We start from the raw sequence: 23,306 nt of genomic DNA on the forward strand, positions 1-23,306 counted from the left end.
CTCCCATTTTCCCACCTAGATCTGTTTATCGTTGCTGAGGACCCTCTCGTTCTGGACCCTACTCCCTTCTTCTCAGACGCCTCGTCGGAGGTGCTGTCCCTCCTTCGGTTACCACCGAGGTTTCCCTGGGGTCTATCCTAGAGTCCCACGACAGGGTCCTCACGCCACGACAAAAGCTCTATACCTGATCTATTACGTTAGGTTTTTTATCCAAACAGGTGTATCCCGTTACACCTGTTACCCAATCCCCACACCACAATCGTAAGTCGTCACTTACCGGTGTCTTCCCGGGGATTGAACCGTCACCCTTCTCCTCTCCGTCTTGTCGTGTCACCTTGTCCGGATACCACTCGCTCAAGCCGCCCGAAGCGACGAGCAAGGGACTAGGAGCCGCTGAACTCAGCGGGGTGCACCGCCTCCGATGTCCCTCTTCTCGCCTCCCCTCACAGCCGGAGTGTAGATCCCGGACGAGCCCCCATTTGTCAGAAATAAAACTTCTCACACATGAGTCTCTTTAAAACTGATGACACGACAAGCTTTATTTACAAGTCTGCAGAGTTGGACTCAACTGGCTTCTCACCAGTTAAGCCCCGATACATACAGTGCATTGATTTTTATACCCTTGTTGTTTGCCCTTCCCCTTCTTATTAATACTGTTTTAATTGGTTAGTATTGCAAAAGCATTCTAAGTACAACTGCATTTTTAATTATCACGTTCGTTACGTACGCTGCGAACTCTACATACACTAAATTCTGTTTCTCACCCTTCTTATCAATCTTTTGTCTCCTGCATGTCTCTCACTATGACCATGAAAAGATATGTTTAAAAAAACATATCCAGCTGAACTTTTTGTCCTTGGCTGCTAGTAAGCTCCCTGTCCGTTCTGGCTTCCATTTTTATGATTAATCATCACATTTTAACTTAAGTCATTTTAACCTAAATTCTCTATATAACATCTAAGATCTTTTGACTTCAGTTTACCAAACAAACTGAATTTTGTTTATGATCTTTGCTTCGGTTGAGATCGAAGTTTTGTGAGTCTTGTGTGTTTTGTGTCTAAGATTTTTCTGTGGGCTGGTTGGAAGTGTAGCTTAGACTTTGATTATGTATGTTATATTTAGGCTGGGGAATTTATTAGTTTTACACTGTTATAGTAACCAGTGGGGATTGTTATAAAAGGGGGGTTTTGAATTAAAGTTTGAAGGTAAATTTTTTGTTAATAAAGTAATTGTTCATCTTTACCCCTGTGTGATATGCCTTCTTTGTGGTTGCTGGTTTGATCTTGTAAAAATAGCGACTTTTGCAATGTGATTCTGGAGGTAGTTAAAAGCCATTTGGGCTTCAGCTGAGAGGAGGAAATTAGTGGCTTTTAAGAGAGGGTGAACCTTATCAGCGAAATGAGGATCCACTGGGCGTAATATGAGAAAAGCCCCAGACATCTCCTCAAAGCCTTTGTGGTCCTGGGACAGGGGGTGTATCGTATCAGGATCGGAGCCAATGATGCTATTCTCCACCATACAGCCAAGGATAGCCAGACATTTAGTCCTGAATATGCACTTGTCAGAGTTATTAGTGAGGATCATGGCTTTTGCTGCATGGAGAAAACTCTGGAGGTTGGCGTCATGGTCTTCCAAATTATGGCTAGAGATAATGACATTATCGAGGTAGAGGAAGGTAGCCCAATCCATACACATCCACCATTCTGTCCATCTGCCTCTGGAAGATAGAAACCCCATTAGTAATACTGAAAGGGACCCTCCAGAATTGATAGATACGACTGTTACCCTCAAATGTCGTATATGGACGGTCCTTAGAATGGATTGGCAGCTTGTGATAAGCAGCATTCAGGTTGATGGTCAAACAGACCGATACTGCACAATATCATTCACCCATGTCCAAAATTCTAGGGAGTGGGTATGTGAAGAAGGCAAATGGAATGTTGGCTTTCATAAAGAGGGGATTGGAGTATAGGAACAGAGACGCCCTTCTACAGTTATACAGGGCCCTGGTGAGACCCCACCTGGAGTATTGCGTCCAGTTCTGGTCTCCAAACTTGAGGAAGGACATACTAGCTATAGAGGGTGTGCAGCGCAGATTTACAAGGTTAGTTCCAGGGATGGCAGGGTTGTCATATGCAGCAAGGCTAGAAAAACTGGACTTGTATCCATTGGAGTTTAGAAGGATGAGGGGGGACATGATTGAGGTATACAAAATCATCAGGGGGATAGACAAGGTGAAGTCTGATTACTTGTTCCCAATGATGGGGGAGACGAGGACTAGAGGGCATAGTTTAAGAATACAGGGTAGGCCCTTTAGGACGGAGATGAGAAAGCATTTTTTTACCCAGAGAAGTGTGAATCTGTGGAATGCTCTGCCACAGAGGGTGGTAGAGACGGATTCGCTGACTATGTTCAAAAGAGAGTTAGATAAGACAATTGTGGGTAACGGATTTAAGGGTTATGGGGATAAGGCTGGAAAGGGGTACTGATGGTAATGATCAGCCATGATCTAAAATGGCGGTGCTGGCCCGACAGGCCAAATGGCCTACTCCAGCTCCTATTGTCTATTGTCTATTGTCTATTGTTATACGGGAATGCGTACTGAATAATAGTTTGGCTATATTCAATTACTAACCTGCACTTGTTTTTCCCATTTTACCACCACCACTTGCACTCTCCACAGGCTGGTGGTAGGCTTGATGATACCTTCATCAAGCAGACATTGTGTCTCCGACTTTATGAAATCTCAGTCTGCTCCACTGTACCTCCTGCTCTTGGTAGCAATAGGCTTGCAGTCCGAGGACAAATTTAGGAAAAGAGGTGGAGGTTCGATATTCAGTGTGGAGAGGTTGCATGTGGGTTCTGATTTTAGGGGCCCTCCGTTCCAAACCATTACTGGGGAAGGGGACCAGAACACTCTAAGATCACATGTTTAAGATGACACAGGAAGTCTAGACCCAACAGCACCGAGCACACAATTCATCAAGTACATACAGGCGAATCTTACAGAATTCCCCATCTTCAAATGACTGATGTTCTATACAATGTTGTTGATCATGCGTTGAATGCAACTGAGACACAAGGAATATAAGGTATTTGAAAAGATACATCTTTAGGTTGTATTCTTGCACAGTTTGTGAGTCTATAAAGCTTTCAGTAGAGCCTGTGTCGATTAAGCATTTATTGGAATGTCCATTTACCTTCACAGTCACAATGGAGTTGCTGAGCTGGTGAGGTCTGCCCCGATCTAGGACCATCAAAGCTAGGACCCCAGAGACTCCATACTCCTCATTCAAGTGGCCCCCACTGTCCTGAGTTGCCTTGCATGGTTAAGATGGCGTCAAGCTCGTGGTGCAGCAAGATGGCCGCCCTCCTTCCTCCTCTCACAATGATGGTGCCAAGTTTGAATTTGGATTGTGGCAAAATGGCCGCTGAGCCTTTTCACGCCGTTTCCTCACTTCCACCCTCCGTCGGCGTGTAGCACAGCAAGTGAAATCAGGTGAATTTGGGGCAGATGGCTTGACACTGTAAGCGGATCTGGGAGTGATGCAGGCTGTGGACTTCTCCGGCCTTCCCCTTGTGCAGCAAACCCTCACCCAATGTCCTTTCTTGCCACAGTTGGAACACACTGAGTCTTTAGCCGGGCAACAAGATCAGGGATGCTGGCTCTTGTCACAGAAAAAGCGCCGAAGCAACAGCTGTTAGGGCTGGGGCAGCGGGAGCAGCTGGTCCTTGGAAAGGGTCACCTGGGTGAGCAAGCTTGCTGGCTTTGAGGTCATTGTTCTCGAGCTTGGCCTGTTCCAATGATTTGGCCAGCTCGATGTGACTAGCCAGATCCTTTTTTCCTGACTCAAGCAGTCACTGCCTCATGTACCTAAAACGGACCCTGGTGACTAGAGTGTCCCAGATCTGTTCTTCCTCTCGAACGTGGCAGGTAACCACTTCGTACCTGTACTTCTTACCAAGCGTCCACAGATCCAGCAAGTAGTCATCGATGGTCTCTCCTGGCCATTGGCAATGTAGAGGGAGTCAATGCCTCGCTAGGACCTCAATTTTCAACTTCAATGACAGCATCATTTTGGAACGTAAGGGTTCAATCAGTCAGGCGCAGCATGGTTTTAGAAAGGGAAGATTTTGTTTGACAAACTTGTTAGGATTCTTTGAGGATATAATGGGTGCGGTGGATAGAGGGAAACAGGTTGTTGTTGTATATTTGGATTTCCAGAAAGTGTTTTATAAGGTGCCGCCCAAGAGACTTATCAGTAAGTTACAGGAAAGTGGAGTCCGGGGAAGTATATTGGCCTGGATTGAAAATTGGTTGTCTGACAGGAGGCAGAGAGTCAGGATAAATGGGAGTTTTTCAGGTTGGCAGAGAGTGGTAAGTGGGGTGCCACTTGGAGAAGGGGACAAAATGTGGTGTAGCCAAGTTTGCAGATGACACCAAATTGAGTGGAAGAGCAAATTGTAATGAGGATGTGGAAAGTCTGCAGAGGGATATAGTTAAGCTGGATGAGTGGGCAAAGGTCTGGCAAATGGAGTACAATGTTAGTAAGTGTGAGGTTATCCACTTTGGCAAGAAAAATAAAAGAGCTGAATATTATTTAAAGGGTGAAAAACTACAGCATGCTGTTGTGCAGAGGGACTTGGGAGTGCTTGTGCATGAATCGCAAAATGTTAGGTTGCAGGTGCAGCAGGTTATTAAGAAAGCAAATGGAATGTTGACCTTCATCGCTAGAGGAATTGAATTCAGGAGTAGGGAGGTAACGTTGCAACTGTATAAGGTACTGGTGAGACCACACCTGGCGTACTGTGTCCAGTTCTGGTCTTCATATTTGATGAAGGATATACTGACTTTGGAAACGGTCCAGAGGAGGTTTACTAGGTTGATTCCTGGGATGAAGGGGTTGACTTATGATGAAAGATTAAATCGTCTAGGATTGTATTCGCTCGAGTTCAGAAGAATGAGAGGAGATCTTACAGAAACATATAGGATTATAAAGGGTATGGATAGGACAGATGTAGGAAGGTCTTCTGAGCTGGCCGGGGAAACTAAAACGAGAGGACACAGTCTCAAGATTCGGGGGAGTAGATTTAGGACAGAGATGAGGAAAATAGTTTTTCCCAGAGAGTAGTGAATGTTGGGAAGTGGTTGAGGCTGCCTCATTAAACATATTTAAAATTCGGTTAGATAAATTTTTACATGATAGAGGAATTAGGGAATATGGGGAGAAGGCAGGTAGGTGGAGTTAGGTCATAAATTAGATCAGCCATGATTGCATTGAATGGCGGAGCAGGCTCGATGGGCCATTTTTGGCCTACTCCTGTTCCTACTTCCTATGTTCCTATCATACGCAGAGCAGTCCCCGATAACTACATACCCTTTCGCTCCTACCCTCGAAACGAGTGCAGACCTCCTGAGTTCATCGTTGTGGAAGACATCTCTGGTCGCATTCAGGTAGGCCTGGTAACAGTCTAGACAATATGTGAACTCCTCAGCCGCGTCGGGAGACAGAGGGTGTATCGGCAGCATACCTGGCTTGAGTCGCACTTCCATTGTTTAGGGGTAAACTAATAAAATTGTAGCGTGAATAAAAGCTCTCACAACTGGAGGGAGAACCAATGCTTTTATTAGCTTATAACTATGGGTAGGGCTTCACAGTCATCTTCAGAAGGGTTCTGGGTTTAGGCGGGAAACCAGGGTAATATGTGAGCAGATGGGGGGTAAAGCTAGGAGGCAGAGCCAGCCATCAGCACAACACACTACCAGTGAATCCCAGTTCAATGCACTTAACCACAATGGATTTTGGGTCACTGGACTGCAGTTTCCTTACTCATTGATACAGAACATCAACCAATCCAAGTCTCTCCTCACCTCACTCTCGGACAACATGTTAAACGTATCTTCACAAGGGAGGATTTCTCTTCAGCATTCCACATCGTCATTGAACACACTGAGTGAGGTGAAGTGAATTTATCTTCCTTGATGAAGTCATCCAGCATCTCTCTATTGGCTTTGGTGAGTTCCCTGACATCTATAGCCCCTTTCACACACTTGCCAGAGATCCCAGGAATCGAATGCCAATCTGCCTTTAAAGTGGCAAGTGTGAAAGCAACATCTGCTCAACGCAGGATCAGGCAAGTGTGAAACGGGCAGCAATATTGCAGGCACTTCCGATTAAAGGTATAACAGGCCAAACGCCGGGGATAAACCCTTGCAAGTATGAAAGCGTTCAGTTAGGAGTGGTCTAGTGTGAAAGGCCAAACCTCCATTCCTATCCCGGGACACTGAACAGCCGATTTACTGGGACGCAAGTGTGAAACGGGCTTTTATGTCTTTTGCGACCTTGTGTCTCACCACATGGAAACAGATATGCCGATTATTAAACGACTCTCCAATATTCCCAATTTTCTGCCGAAACTATTTAACGTCACATTTTAACCTCTAATTACCCTCCTATCTCTGCTGACACGTTCCCTCAAAGATATTCAATTGCCTCGGCTGCCTACGCCTGACATATGGGATCTTGTTTTTCGACCGGAGCTTCAAGATCTCGGTTCAGTCAGGATTCTGGCCACTGCCACACTCGCAACAACAAGTCGCCTTTCAATTCTCAGGTGACCAACCCCACCCCCATGTAAAGCCGCATATTATGCCCATATTTGGCTGTCAGGAAGCCAATTGGAAGCGCAGGAGGTGCATGCGAGGCGAACTTTGTAACCCTCCTCCGGGAGGGATAATTGCCGGAGCACTGAGGTGTCCCCCACCCCCCTGCACCTGAATGCAGCCTCCTGAAAGCGGATGCTCAGGGGATGACAATCAACTGGAGAGCGCCTGACAGCCCCACACCCCCCCACCCCATTCCACGCTGCGCCTGTCCCCCACCCCCCACCCACCCACCCTTCGCAGGACGTCAGGGCAGGGGCAGCCGGCGTGGGCTCTCAGCGGAGTGGTGGCCGGCATGGCCTGTCCCCACACTGATCCCACCACCCCATTCACACCCACAGCCCATGTATTAGTCTCCACACTCGTCCCCGTTTCTCAACACCCTTACCCGCTCCATCCAACCCCTCCTTATCGACCTATGTACATTTCTGTCCCAAATTAGTAAATTGCTTATTGCTAACCCGATAATGAGCAGAACCTGACCGTGCAAGTGAAAGCATGGCAGTGACTAACCATAACTGCGTGCTAATGTGGTCAATATCGGAGATCAGTGTTTAATGATTTTTTTTTTAACCAACCGACGGGTGGGAGATGTCAGCATTTTCAGTGTCTGTTTCCTAAATTTCTTCTGAGTCACAGCGTCAGAGCAGGTGTTGGTACAACCGCTCAGAAGCTGTGACATGAACCCCTTTCCGTAACAAAATAAATGGAAAAACTCAATGAAGCCTCCAGCTCCACAATCGATTCCACAATGAACCCGCCGTGAATAATCCCCAGTGAAATTTGCGGAAATACTGTGGATTTCCTTCGGCTCTCAATCTCGGGATCTCTCATTCCCTTGTGATTAATTTTTTTGTCACACCGGAGTCTCCGACGAGCTCGGATACATCTCATGGTTAAAATATTGAGGTCAAGAATGGAACAAATTGGAACACGGGGAGTCAGAATGAAATGAAGAAACTCGCTTGCTGCCCAGGTCTGTGAATGTACAGCACGGGCGTCCACGTAACAAAAAAACAAGGATGGTTGGCCATTCTGGACAAGACGAGTCAAAGTGGCAGGAAAAACTCTTCAAACTGTTCAGGGCAGTTACCGTTGCGAGACCCGTATTCATTCTCTCTCTCTCTCTCTCTCTCTCTCTCTCTCATTTGGCAACAAATAGCATCGAAGCGAGGGAAGGTGAACGCGAATGAGAACCAGACTGAGCGGTCCGTGACCGCGGATATTGCACACGGGGACAAGGTCCACAAAAGGCATCGGAATTTGTCTCAACGTTCGATGGAAGAAAACGAGCAGGAGACCCGCCGGCTGCCATCGCCCCAAGTTAACGCGAGGCACATCTGGAGAATCCGCACATTGCTCGAGACAGGACTATAATTGTCACCAGATCAGCTGTAACCACAAAATGCGGGGATATATAAATTACCATAACTGAACCAGGTGGAGACCCACCTTGCTCTGGGTCCTGAGCTCATGGTCACGGTGAAAGCGGTCGCAACGAATGGATAAATAAAACGAAAGCAATGATCATGAACTAATTATCAAAATAAAAACGTCGTCCACCTTTTGTCTATATTGTCGAGCGGCCCGGCTTGGCGTGGCGGTGAGTGCCCGCGATGGGGAGCGGGGATATAATCCCGCGCTGTCCAGAAGAAGCTTGTCCGTTCTCCCCGTGTCAGCGTGGGTTTCACTCCCACTGTTCCAAACAGTGTTTGTGGAGGGGATGGGGAATGTGAACTCTGAAGATTATGCAAGTTTAATGACACTTCTTGAGCACACCCTCCATAAAGGCCACTTCTCAACTGTTGAACGTAATGATTGAGTATATCGAGTGAGCAATCCGTTTAAAATAAAACTTGATGCGTGCAAGGATGAAGGAACGAGATATTCCACGCTTGTAAACTTAATGCTCCCAAAACAATTACAGTAGTTGGCAATCAGGAAGGTTGAACATTCTGAAGTTTATGGAAACATTGGAATAAGTTTCCGATAGAGAGCACAATCTTAAGGCCATGTGCCGTTGCAGTGCACTGCATGCGACCCAGCCGTTTCCAAACGAAAGGAAATAAAACAATATCCACAAAAGGAAACTGACTTTGATCACTAATATCAATAAGCAAAAATTCGGGGTGATTTAGATTAATAATGATGTTTTTTTTTAGAAATCTTTGTTTTCTCTGTTTTCCCGCGAAATCTGCCCATTTAATATTCGTATAGTATTCAAAACTCTGCTTTAACTGCCCTTCCAGAAAGATAGTGCAAACTATCCAGAACAGCGCAAAGAAAGTTAAAATCCTCATGAATTAAGTAGGTGTCACCTATTTTAAATCTATAAATCAAAATCTAACCCTCCACTCAAGGTTGAACTCATCTGGCTTATTCAATTCTCTCACAGCCGAAACCTTCTATGTCGTAGGAACGCGGCGAACCTCCTGTACCCCGTCTCGGGTACAGCCATGTGCTGCAAAAAGGTGGACGATCTGACATTTACAGGTATTGCCACCTTCAGGATGCACTTGCTCCCCAAGATCTCTCTGCACCTCAATATAGCAAAGGATTCTGCCTTTCACTTTCTTATCCCCTGGCATTTACTCACCCAAATTGCAGAACCACCTACTTCTATAGACAATTAAAATCCTCTCTTTGAATATTTTCAAATTTTGTCCTATTTTAAATGTATTAACCAAAATCGAATCTTCCTTTCTCATTCTATATTGTGAATTTTAACCATCCTTTTATTCCATATTGATTAAAGTTATGAAAGTTATAAATGTCAGGCAATACACTCTGAGGATCAGAATGAATCAAATGAACAAGTACAGGAAGATATGTACCACTAAAAATTGGCAAATCTTCTTAACATTGTCTTTCATTAATGCATAGTTTTTTTTGTACGTATTAAGCCTACTTTTCAGGTGTGTATGCATCAGTGTTTGTGGAGGGGATAGGGAATGTGAACTCTGAAGATTATGCAAGTTTAATGACACTTCTTGTGCACACCCTCGGTAGTGACATTAAAGAAGTTATGATAGATAGTAAGTCAGGCATCTTGGAAACTTTTACAATCTCTGGAACAGTTCCTACAGTCCATAGCACGAACAAAGTAAATCTCATATTTATAAATGAATGGAAAAAAAAAACAGGAAATGACTGAGGGTTCCGTCAAATGAGTTTCTTGCAAAAATGCAATATAACCTTTAAATTTCTTAATATAAGTGAACACCTTCTTACGTTTAATTGGATTATTAAGCCCACTCACATTAAATGTAGCAAATTTTAAATTAGCCATCTACAGTATGACTATAATCCATGCTGATGAGTCTCCATCTCCACAAACAATACACTTCTCCTCAAACAATAAGAATAAAAGAAAAGACATACATATTCAATTTTTTTTAACCCAAACCCCCCCCCCCTTCCCCCTCCCCTTTTAAGTACCAAATACTACTCTGCCTAAAATACAGGTAGTGGCATAAACCACTAAGTAGTTGATGGTGTCGGCGAGCACCTGTCGCCATCAACACGTGGTAGACCCTTGCGCTCGACCGTCCAGCTTGGTCGAGCAAGATCACCACAGGAGTCCGTGCAGCTGAAATCAGGTGCCTCCTCAAGGCGCAATGAAAGCATGCTGTGCGCAAGGCCCGAGCAGCATCCACTGCCACTACAGCAACCATGTGTCCCACAGGGCCCGGATTGACCTCACCAGTCACCTCCGGACCCACAGCCACCAATCTCCAATTTGACTTTGAAGCCATGGTCATCTTCGACTACGAAGGATGAACAACAACAATATTACAACAGTGTTCAATTTTGCATAATATAAACGTCAATAAAAATAACAAAAAGAAAGCTAATAATAGTTTGGCACATATTAGATGGGACGATTCTAGGCTGTTGTGTGGTATGGTTCTACCTGTAACTCATTTCTCATGCTAAACTAAACACTCATGTTGAATTCGGCGAAAATTGTTATGTATCATTCACACAATGTTACGTATGATAATTATTTGAAGCTGTTGGTCCAATTAAAGTGATAATTGACCACAAGGATTCCTCAATTAAAACATTTCAACACTCATGTCAAAGTATGAGGATTTTTAAACGTTCTCCTTTAAAATGGTGACAATGTTGAAATTATTTGTTGATAATACTCTATGACTGTTATATAGAGAATTTAGGTTAAAAAGACTTAAGTTAAAATGTGATGATTAATCATAAACAGGGAAGCCAGAATGGACAGAGAGTTTACTAGCAGTCAAGGACAGAAGGATCTGCTGAATATGTTTTTTTAAACCTATCTTTTCATGGTCATAGTGAGAGACATGCAGGAGACAAAGGATTGATAAGAAGTGTGAGAAACAGAATTTAGTGAATGTAGAGTTCACAGCGTACGTAACGAACGTGATAATTAATAATGCAGTTATACTTAGAATGTTTTTGTAATACTAACTAATTAAAACAGTATTAATAAGAAGGGGAAGGGCAAATAATAAGGGTATAAAAATCAATGCACTGTATGTATCGGGGCTTAACTGGTGAGAAACCAGTTGAGTCCAACTCTGCAGACTTGTAAATAAAGCTTGTCGTGTCATCAGTTTTAAAGAGACTCATGTGTGAGAAGTTTTATTTCTGACAAATGGGGGCTCGTCTGGGATCTACACTCCGGCCGTGAGGGGAGGCGAGAAGAGGGACATCGGAGGCGGTGCACCCCGCTGAGTTCAGCGGCTCCTAGTCCCTTGCTCGTCGCTTCGGGCGGCTTGAGCGAGTGGTATCCGGACAGGGTGACACGACAAGACGGAGAGGAGAAGGGTGACGGTTCAATCCCCGGGAAGACACGGGTAAGTGACGACTTACGATTGTGGTGTGGGGATTGGGTAACAGGTGTAACGGGATACACCTGTTTGGATAAAAACCTAACGGAATAGATTAAGTATAGATCTTTTGTCGTGGTGTGAGGACCCTGTCGCGGGACTCTAGGATAGACCCCAGGGAAACCTCGGCGGTAACCGAAGGAGGGACAGCACCTCCGACGAAGTGCCGAGAAGAGAGGGGTCAACCCCAGGAAAACCTCAGCGGTAACCGAAGGAGGGACAGCACCTCCGACGAGGCGTCTGAGAAGAAGGGAGTAGGGTCCAGAACGAGAGGGTCCTCAGCAACGATAAACAGATCTAGGTGGGAAAATGGGAGGATCAAAATCTAAGGGCTCGTCTGAAAATTCAGGACAATTCCTGGGAGTACCCCTTGACAGCCCTTTGGGGAGAATGTTTGAAAATTGGGATAGTAAAAGATATCAGGACAAAAACAAGAAAAAGATGGTCCAATATTGTCTCCTTTGGTCAAAACAACCTATTAAAGGTTCCTCGGTCTGGTGGCCGAAATTTGGATCTGATGAGGATTGGGTTGGACAAGCATTAAACATATATGTAAATTCGAGACCAAAGGTGAATCAAGAAGAGTCAGCATATGCATTTTGTTGGGTTCCCTGGCCAGGATCCTTAACAGAATGTTTTAAATTGAGGGTAGCAGGAGAAAAGAAATGGGAACCTCTGGACAACCTTCCCCCTCCTTATATTCCCCCGGTGCCTACTGCGCCCGAGGAAAGCTTATTACCGGAGGGGAAAGGTGATGAATCTGATTGCCCCGAAGGGGGCCGGGAAAAAAAGGATGAATTAAGGGAGTCGGACCCTAAACTTCCACCGGTAAACCGACCCTGGACAAGATCCCAGACTGGTCCAGGACCATCAAAGTTTTCAATAAACCTAAATCCCCTGAGAGAAGTTCCTATGGGAGGACCGGGAGGGGGAACGGGATATGTGAATGTTCCCCTAACTAGTACAGAGGTGCGGGGATTTAAGAAAGAAATGAAAAAGTTATTGGAAGATCCTATAGGACTGGCTGAACAGCTTGACCAATTCTTGGGACCAAACACATATACGTGGGAAGAGATGCAGGCAATAATGGGAACATTATTTTCACCCCAGGAGAGGCAGATGATTCGACGGGCTGCCCTCCTCATGTGGGAATATGAACAACCTGGGGACCCTAGACACCATGAACAAAAATATCCCTTAAATGAACCCAGGTGGGACAAACGAACACCCGAGAGATTGGCAAGTATGAGACAATATAGAGAGTGGACAATTAAAGGGATACGGGAGGCTGTGCCAAAGGGTCACAATTTTACCAAGGCATTTGGGAACCACCAGGGGAAAGACGAGTCCCCTACTGATTTATTGGAGAGGGTGAGAAAGAATGTCCAACAGTATGCTGGTGTGGACCCTAGTACACCAATGGGTGAACAGCTTATTCGAATTGAATTTGTTTCCAAATCATGGCAAGACATTAGAAAGAAACTAGAAAAGGAGGAGGACTGGAGTGAAAAACCCCTAAGTGAACTGTTAAAAAAGGCACAAAAAGTATATGTGCAGAGAGAAGAAGAAGATCAAAAGAAGGCGACAAAGGTTATGGTACAGACTATCCGACAGATGAATGCTGAATCCAGAGGGGAAAGAAAACAAAACCTTCCTCTAAACAATCCAAGATATCCAAGAGAGGGAAGACCCCGGAGGTTCGTTAAGTGCTATTACTGCAATGAGGAAGGACACTTTAAGAGGGAATGCCCCCGATACAAGAGGGAATTGCGTGCCCTCGAACTTATGGAAGAAGATTAGGGGTGTCAGGGGTTCCAAATGTTAGGGACCAAATATAAGAGTGAACCCCTGGTAAAACTAAAAATTGGTCCCAAGGGAGAAGAGGTGGTGTTTATGGTGGACACAGGAGCGGAACGAAGTAGTGTAATAACTGTGCCAATCGGAACTGAGCCTATAAAAAGTAATTTGACAATTTCTGGGATAGAAGGGGCTCCCAGAATGGTATCAATAATTCCCCAAGTAACAGTGAAACTGGAAGAAAGAGAAGGGATACAAGACCTCTTGTTATTACCTTCGGCTGGATTTAACCTCCTAGGAAGGGACTTACAGGCTCTCCTAGGTTTGGGTGCTCTCCCTGTGGACGGAGAAGTGCGAGTCCACCTCTGCGCTTTAAAGGAAGAGGATGAACGGCAGATTGACGAGAGAGTCTGGTATAAGGAGGGAAATCGAGGAGGTCTGGACATCCCACCTTTACATGTCACATTAATACCAAGTCATCAGCCGGTAAGGAAACGTCAGTATCCTATTTCTTTGGAAGGGAGAAAAGGGCTACAGCCGGTAATTGAGACTTTAATACGAGACGGACTATTAGAAGAATGCATATCACCTTATAACACCCGTATACTCCCAGTAAAAAAGTCAGATGGATCCTATCGCCTAGTTCAGGATCTAAGAATTTTGAATGCTATTGTTCAGACCCGCCACCCAGTGGTGCCTAATCCCTATACTATTATGAGTCTGATTCCCCCAGACCATGAGTGGTTTAGTGTTATCGACTTGAAGGATGCCTTCTGGACGTGTCCATTAGAAGAGGAAAGTAGAGATATGTTTGCGTTTGAATGGGAAAATCCATGGACAGGTAGACGGAGACAGTTTCGGTGGACTGTATTGCCCCAAGGGTTCACTGAATCTCCAAACCTGTTTGGACAAATGCTAGAACAAATCCTGATGGACTATCCACAATCTGATGATTCCCAACTAATGCAGTATGTGGATGATTTACTATTATCAGGACCCAAGGAACAAGAAATGAGGGGAGAGACCATTAGACTCTTGAATTATCTGGGGAAAAAGGGTCTACGGGTGTCCAGGAACAAGTTACAGTTTGTTGAGAAAACTGTGATATATCTGGGACACCAGATAAGTAAAGGACAGAAACGGATTACCCCTGAACGAATTGCGGGAATCACTAGAATGCCTTTACCCCGTAATAAGAAGGAAATAAGACAATTCCTGGGACTCTTAGGATACTGTAGGTTATGGATAGAGGACTACTCAGCTTTGGTGAAGTTTATGTATGATAAACTGACAAATGAAAATGACTATCCATTGAAATGGACCCAGGAGGAGGAGGGATGGTTCGAGGACTTGAAACATTGCCTAACACGAGCCCCAGTACTCACTCTGCCCTCTTTAAAACAGCCCTTCCAGCTATTTGTCACTCATAACCAAGGAACAGCTGTGGGAGTTTTAACACAGGAAAAAGGCGGTCAGCGACACCCAGTGGCTTTCCTTTCCAAAATGATGGACCCAGTGTCTCGCGGATGGCCGACGTGTATCCAGGGAGTAGCGGCTGCTGCTCTGTTGGTAGAGGAAGCACGTAAACTTACTTTTGGAGGAAAGATGACTGTGTACACCTCCCATTCTGTGAGTGTTTTATTAACACAAACTGCCCATCGATGGCTGACTGATTCTCGCATATTAAAGTATGAAACCATTTTAATGGTTGGAGAAGATTTACAGTTTGCAAAAATTAATAGCTGCAACCCAGCTCAGTTTTTATACGGCAGTGAAACAGAGAAAGAGGTGGAGCATAACTGTGTCGAGTTGACAGATCTTCAGACCAAGACCCGAGAAGACTTTTGCGATACTCCGCTGGGAGAAGGATATGAATTCTACATTGACGGCTCTGCCAGATGTGTTGACGGAATGAGAAGAAATGGGTATCCTATAATAGAAGGAAATACTTGGAAGGTAGTAGAATCCACGAGACTACCCGGAAGCTGGTCAGCACAATCCTGTGAACTATATGCCTTGCAGAGAGCCCTCAGAATACTGGCAAAGAAAATTGGAACGATTTACACAGATTCCAAATACGCATACGGGGTAGTGCATACCTTTGGTAAGATCTGGAAGGAGCGTGGTCTAATTACATCAAGAGGAAAGGAATTGGCACACGAACAGATGATTACTCTGACTTTAGAAGCCTTAACATTACCCCAAGAAATAGCAGTGGTCTACATACCAAGCCATCAAAGGGGAGATAACCCGACAGCAATTGGAAACAGACTGGCTGATGAAGAAGCCAAAAGAGCAGCCATGCAACAAGAAGTCCGTTTGCTGACTTTAATCCCAATAATGCAAGGCATAAAGACAGCTCCCATTTTCACTGCTAAGGAAGAAAAGAACATGGATCAGCTGGGCGCAAGCCAGTTACCTGATGGAAGAATGGTTCTAAATAAAGAAATAACTCGCAATATTTTAAAACACCTGCATCATCAGAGCCACTGGGGCACCCAAGCCTTATGTGACACAGTGCTTCGAGAATATGTGTGTAAGGGAATCTACACCTTGGCCCAACAGGAGGTGCAGAATTGTTACCTATGCACAAAAATTAATAAGAAGATAATGAGGACAGGGACCATGGGAGGTCAACCATTAGCCATACGCCCTTTTCAACGTATCCAGACCGACTTCACAGAGTTACCTCAAGTTCAAAGATGGAAATATCTGTTGGTGATAATAGATCACTTTACCCGATGGGTAGAAGCCTTCCCAACAATAAATACTACAGCCTCTACAGTAGCTCGCCTCCTCCTAGAGCAGATAATCCCCAGATATGGTATAATGGATTCTATAGACTCAGACAGGGGTCCACATTTTTCTTCAAAAATCCAGCAATTGATTTGTAATGCATTACAGGTCTCTTGGAAATTACATACCCCTTGGCATCCACAAAGCTCAGGGAAGGTTGAACGTATGAATGGAACACTAAAAATCCAATTGACAAAGTTAATGATGGAAACTAAAATGCCTTGGATAAAGTGTCTGCCCCTGGCCTTATTGAGAATTCGTACTGCCCCACGAAAAGATGTAGGGCTGTCCCCTTATGAAATGATGTTTGGGCTTCCCTTCTGGAGTACAGTTGAGGGGTGTCCCACCTTAGGGGAAGGGGATATATTTGTTAGGAACTATTTACAGGCACTGTCACGCTCTCTTACAGATTTACGAAAGAGAGGACTATTGGCACAAACACCGCCTCTAGACTTTTCTTTACACAAAGTGGAACCAGGAGACTGGATTCTCATCAAGACCTGGAAGACTGAAAAACTCCAGCCCCAGTGGGAAGGTCCATACCAAGTTCTCTTAACTACAGAAGCTGCAGCACGAACAAGAGAGAAGGGGTGGACACACGCATCCAGATTTAAGGAACCTGTAGAGGCGCCTCAGGACCCTGATACGAACTCAGATTGGACGTATTCCTGGAGAAAAACCTCTTACCTTACGATTTCGCAAAAAGACTTAATTCACAATGTTATTGTTATGTTCTTTGATTTTTCTTAGTTTGCCTATGTCTTTATCAGGTGTGAAATGTAAGAAATGCAGAGATACAGTGGTCCTGTTTCAGGACCACATTTGGGGAAGAAAGGAAGGTAATTTCATTTCCCATACCTCAGTTCCTGAGAAATGCTGGGCAGAAAATACCACCCAACATCCATATACCCCTTGTGTGGAAAAAGAAGGAAATAATATGGGTCATTATATACAGATTCCTAATACCACTCCTTTCCCTCTTAACGGTTGGAAAGGTGACTCAAGCCCACCATGCCCTGATGGACTCTGGTTTTGCATACACCAACGTACTATTCCAATGAAAAGTTACACTCCACACTCGAAATTGCCTGTCCCTTTAAGACAGCCGGACTTAGTTCGAGTCCATCCAAATAACCATGTAAGTTTCGGTAATGCAATTGGGGGCGATAACCTTTTTGTAGATCTGGCAACTAAAATTGCAGGAACTTTTAATGTAACCAATTGTTGGGTCTGCGGGGGTCCACGGATGTCAGAACAATGGCCTTGGTGGGGGGAACCCCTCAATTCATTGACCATGATTTCCCGGATTTGGACAACTAACCGAACGAGATCAAGAGAAACCTGGTCTCTCTCTAACGTCCCCTCTGGTTTTTATTGTCTCTCACGAGCCGGCAAATACCCAGTAGGAGAAAGTCCCTGCAAGGCTGTATGGATTCGCATTTCGCCTGGTGTTTTCACTTGGTTTCCTAAACCTCAGACTTGGTTCTTATCCACTGTTTTTAAAACTAATTGCCTACCCCTGTCTAATAGCAGTATTCAGTTTTGGAATTGTACCACTTCCACCATCACAGGACCATACCAATCAAATCCCGTTCTTAAAAGAGTTTGGGAAAGTGGGTATGGAGTATCCCCAAATGGATTATTCTGGGTATGCTTATACTCGTCTTCCCTCACAGTGGAGTGGAACTTGTTTCCTAGGAATAATCCACCCAGAATTTTTCCTTCTACCCCACGATCACGGTCATAAATTAGGCGTGAAGGTCTTTGATACATTACATCGTCAACCCGCTCTACCACGGTACATTTGGGACAATGGAGAGATGATTGGCCTCCAGAACGCATAATTCAATATTATGGTCCCGCTACATGGGCTCAAGATGGATCCTGGGGTTATCGTACTCCTATATATATGTTAAATCGTATAATTCGCTTACAAGCAGTCCTTGAAATTGTTACAAATCAAACAGCTATAGCCCTGCAATTACTAGCATCCCAGCAAGGTCAAATGCGCTCTGCTATATATCAGAACCGTCTAGCCCTAGACTATCTCCTAGCCACGGAAGGAGGTGTATGTGGCAAGCTTAATTTGACTAACTGCTGCTTACAGATTGATGATAATGGAAAAGCCGTTCGTAAAATCGCTGATAATATTCGTACATTGTCCCATGTACTGGTTCAAACCTGGCATCCTTTCCCACAATTTAATTGGATGGACAAATGGTTTGGAGGAACCTGGTGGCGTACCTTCTTGTGGGTCATCGGAGGTATTTTATTCCTCCTACTTATTTTGCCCTGTATTATTCCCTGTCTACGCAGCCTGGTGATTTCCATGGTCGAACAAGCTATGCAACCAGGGGGAATGGGAGACCCTGTAAGACTTTTATTTCAGCGTGAGATTAATGTATCATAAAACATTTCTCTTCCCTAGCTTAGAATCCCCATTCATATCTATACATATATTCAACACATTTTAAAGAGAGAAAGGGGTGGATTGTTATATAGAGAATTTAGGTTAAAAAGACTTAAGTTAAAATGTGATGATTAATCATAAACAGGGAAGCCAGAACGGACAGAGAGTTTACTAGCAGTCAAGGACAGATGGATCTGCTGAATATGTTTTTTTAAACCTATCTTTTCATGGTCATAGTGAGAGACATGCAGGAGACAAAGGATTGATAAGAAGTGTGAGAAACAGAATTTAGTGAATGTAGAGTTCACAGCGTACGTAACGAACGTGATAATTAATAATGCAGTTATACTTAGAATGTTTTTGTAATACTAACCAATTAAAACAGTATTAATAAGAAGGGGAAGGGCAAATAATAAGGGTATAAAAATCAATGCACTGTATGTATCGGGGCTTAACTGGTGAGAAACCAGTTGAGTCCAACTCTGCAGACTTGTAAATAAAGCTTGTCGTGTCATCAGTTTTAAAGAGACTCATGTGTGAGAAGTTTTATTTCTGACAATGACCAGCAAGCATATTACACAAGAGAGTGAGTAAAAATAGCATAAGAGTTTAATTGGGTTATGTCTGACGATCCTCAGTGGAATTTTGCACTTTATTATAAATGTTTGTGAATCCACTCACCACACACACGGGCAGTTGGAACGTTTGGCAACACATAGGCGCCTCACCGGGAGAATGGGATATCCTGCAACTTATTACATAGCATGCATTTACTTTCCCTTACTTGCAGCGGTTGGTATTCCTGGTAAGATATCGGAAATGGTTGCTCTACTCGTTGCACCTGTCGCGTTGAGATCCAGTTCGACTGCCGCCTGACCTGATGAGTATCTCCAGAATGATCAGGGTTCTACCGTCCGATATTTGGGCTACATATTATCTATTATTTAATGTCGGAATATTTTGTCGATTGCATCAATTAGTTTAGTGCTGATATTTACCTTGTTCCATTATTTTAAGTTGCTCTTCATTGTTGGTCTGAGTTTGAATGGATAAAGTCATGTGAAAAATCACGGCTACGATGACACGTTCCCTCCCGCTCGTTCAATGCTTATATCGGCCACTCAGCCCATTTCTATTCTATCCAATAAATGAGAACCCTTTCTTATAAATGTTCAGTTTCAAGACAAGGTGAAAATTCTCCCTGACGCTGTTCTTTCTTCCAGCAGTTTTGTTTTAACCTCTCTGGTTGCACACGACAAATGATCTTTCTGCCCCTATTTTGGTCCCCTCTCCGTGCTTCTTCAGCGTTGTCGCTTTAATGAGGGGCCGAGCCTCGATCAGCTGCTCAGCAGGCGAAGGCGCTGGACAGTTCCTGGCGCGGTTGTCCTCTGGGTCAAGCGCGGCGGCGGAGCCCGAAATTCCAGCCTCCAATTCTAAGCCAGCCAGACCCAGCCGGGCATGAAAGGAAGGAGCATTCTAAGGCACCTCAAACCTGGCGCACTTGAACTAATTATTTTTTCTCTCTTTCCCTTTTTCCCCCAGTTAATTTAATCGCGATTGTGATTCTCTCTCGGGGAAAGTGCGGACTCTCCAAATGCATCACTCGCTACCTGGTGGGAATGGCAGGAGCTGATTTAATTGGGGTGGTCTTCGGTGTTGTAATGGATCAGGTTAACAACATCTATGTTTATGTCGCCTCTTTACTCCGAACTCCGATTTGCGCCACCGTGCATGTTCTGAGGATTGCCACCATGGACTGTTCCGTTTGGCTGACGGTCGCTTTCACGTTTGATCGCTGGATCGCCATTTGCAGCCAAAAGCTGCGGGAACGATTTTGCACGGCGAGAACAGCGACTGTGGTGACAGTCACTGTGGGGATATGCTGCTGTGCGAGGTGCCTTCCATATTATTTTGCAGTGGAGCCTTACAGCATCATTAACCACGTGCCGTGGCGCTGCGTCTTGAAGGCCGAATATTTCACTGATTCCTTTTGGAAAGGATACCAGTTGTTTAACAGTATCGTCACTCCCTTGTTGCCAATCGGTTTAATGGTATTGTTCAATGCTTTAACAGTCAGTCGTATTTTAGCCGCAAACCGAGCCCGTCGGGAATTCCAGAAGGACAGGGGCAATCAGAGAGATACGGAGGTGGAGAATCGGAAAAAGTCGATGATTCTCTTGTTCGCTCTATCAGCCAACTTTATTTTATTGTGGATACCCTTTGTCGCATATACCACCAGATGGCAGGTTCAAAATTATTCTTACACAGACAGATATTTGAACACTCCGCCATATATCCTGCAACAATTTGGGTTCATGTTACAATTTTTCTGCACCTGCACCAACTCGTGCATCTATACACTGTCACAGAGGAAATTCAGAGAGGAGCTAAAGAACGGAGGGAAATCTCTCTCCACATTATGTGGACAGCTGTGTAATAAAATGCACATCTAATTGCAACATTGGTTGAGAGGTAATGATTTTTTTTAAAACCATGATCGGAAATGCAATGGACAAGGAGGGGACTCTCAGCTCTTGCACCGAGATCTGGACCAGCTGAGATAATGGGCTGTAGAATGGCAGGTGGAATTCAATGCGTACAAGAATGAGATATTGCACTTTGGCAGGACTATCCTGGGTAAGACCTTGGCAATAAACGGTACGGACTGTGGTAGTATGGAGAGATCTGGGAATACAAATAGATAGTTCCTTGAAAATGGCAACACCGGTAGATTGGGGCTGAGAGAAAGCCTTTGGCACATTGTCCTTTGTAAATCAAAGTATTGAGTACAGGAGTTGAAGTTATGTTGAAGTTTTATGAGGCATTGTTCAGGTCAAATTTGGGCCATTGTGTGAAATTTTGTTACCTACCTGGATGAATGGCAGCAATAAGATTGAAAGAATGCAAAGAAAAAAAATACAAGGCTATGGCTGGGGCTTGAGGAACTAATTAATAGGAAAAGTTTCAATAGGTTCAGACTTTATTCCCTGCAATGTTGAAGAAGGTTGGGAGATTTGATAGAAATATTCAAAATTAAGAGAGGTAGAGATATATTACATACATAAATGGCTTTATTCACTGAGGTTAGGTAAGACAAGGGTTAGGGCTAAAAGGTGTGATGTTTATGGGAATGATAAGGGGAACTTCTTTCTGTTCCTTCCGTCCAGCCTCTTCCTTTTCTACACTCAACAACAATGACTGGACTGGGAATGAGAAAATCTGTATTAACTAACAAGTACCTTTATTGATACAGTTAACATCAAGCATGAGCCATATAAAACTTAGCATCTGTTTACATAAAACAAAGACTAGAAAAGATAATCCCCAAGAATATGAGTCTTCACTGGCCAAATATTTCACTTTATCCATTTTAATCATTCACTTCAGTGTCTTGCCAAAGAAACCTGCCCTCTTAGGGTTCTCCAGATGATAACCTCTTTATTTCCGGTCACCACAGAGTTCCTTTTTGTTTCCCTTATTTCAAGTGAAACATTAGACAGCCAGTCCTCTCCTCTTGCATGAACCACAAGGGTTTTGACCACGCTGAACTAAGCAATCACAACCCATCTTCCAAATGAGGTTTTCCACAAGCTTGCCAGCTTGTCCTGTTCCAGTCTCAGCTGCTGCTGCTGACTGTAAAACTGTAGAACTGATCTGTGTGTGTGTGTGTGTGTGTGTGTGTGTGTGTGTGTGTCTCTCTCTCACTTTCTCTCTCTCAGAGAGAAAGCCAGTTTTTCTCTCTGCTTGCAAAATCACATGACCCTCTTAGTTCCCCTCCAGACAATCTGTGGCTTTGACAAGTTCTTTCATTTTTTGCCTTTTTGTAAACAACAATCCATTAGTTAAGTCTCTTGGCAATTTTCCAAAGCTTTTACAAAGGCTGTTGGCCCTGACATGTCCAGCATGAGCAGAGCTCCAATATTTGAAATAAGATCTGTTTTAAAGTGCTTGTATGTGACCTACATAAAAAACATGCCCCAAATAATCTCCCAAAATCATATCTATATTCTGTCAGACTTTCCCCATTCAAAGGAATTTTAACTCTAGAACTACAATTCAGATATAACAAAACTGTTTTTAAAATCACTAAAGAGATAACAACACAATATATATATAACATGTTAGAATGAAGTAACCAAATGTTGAGAGTATATACATCTATACATTATCAATTTTAACATCTTGACAAACAATCTGCTCTCACATTATTTGTTTCTCTAATATGATCAATTTGCAGATTATATTCTTGTAATATTAAACTCCAGTTTAACAATCTTCTGTTTTTATTCTTGATTTTATTCAAAAACACCAGAGGATTGTGGTCAGTAAATATCACAATTGGTTGACGAGAGGTACCAAGATATACATCAAAATTCTGCAGAGCAAGTATTATAGACAAAACTTCTTTCTTAATAGTGGAATAGTTCCTTTGATGAACATTGAATTTTTTGGAAAAGTAGGTAACTGGATGGTCAATTTCATTATGTTTTTGTAATAAAACTGCACCTACTGATCCCTCACTGGCATCCACTGCTAAAGAAAATGGTCTGTCAAAATCAGGAGATTTTAACACAGAGTAATGGCAGAGCATCTAATTTAAATTAACAGTTAAGTTTGCTTTGGAAAAACTTGCAAATAATTTGTCCAATTCCCTTAGATGTTCTTCCCAGGTGTCACTTTTTGTAACCAAGTCATCAATATAAGCATCTGTATGAGTTAACCCTTGGATTACTGAATTAATCACCATTTGGAATGTTGCAGGGGCATT

The 23,306-nt window shown here is 43.8% G+C and overlaps 1 protein-coding gene across 1 annotated transcript in view; it reads left to right on the forward strand.

Moving 5' to 3' along the window:
* LOC138740011 (probable G-protein coupled receptor 139) overlaps positions 1-21,037 on the forward strand; it is a 136,323-nt gene extending 115,286 nt beyond the window's left edge. The window contains exon 3 of the mRNA XM_069892463.1: positions 20,081-21,037. Within this exon, the coding sequence (XP_069748564.1) occupies positions 20,081-20,991 (911 nt within the window). The 3' untranslated portion in view covers positions 20,992-21,037. The remainder of the gene's footprint in view (positions 1-20,080) is intronic.
* Positions 21,038-23,306: the final 2,269 nt, after the last annotated feature.

The sequence above is a fragment of the Narcine bancroftii genome, chromosome 7, assembly GCF_036971445.1.
Source record: "Narcine bancroftii isolate sNarBan1 chromosome 7, sNarBan1.hap1, whole genome shotgun sequence".
NCBI lineage: Eukaryota > Metazoa > Chordata > Chondrichthyes > Torpediniformes > Narcinidae > Narcine > Narcine bancroftii.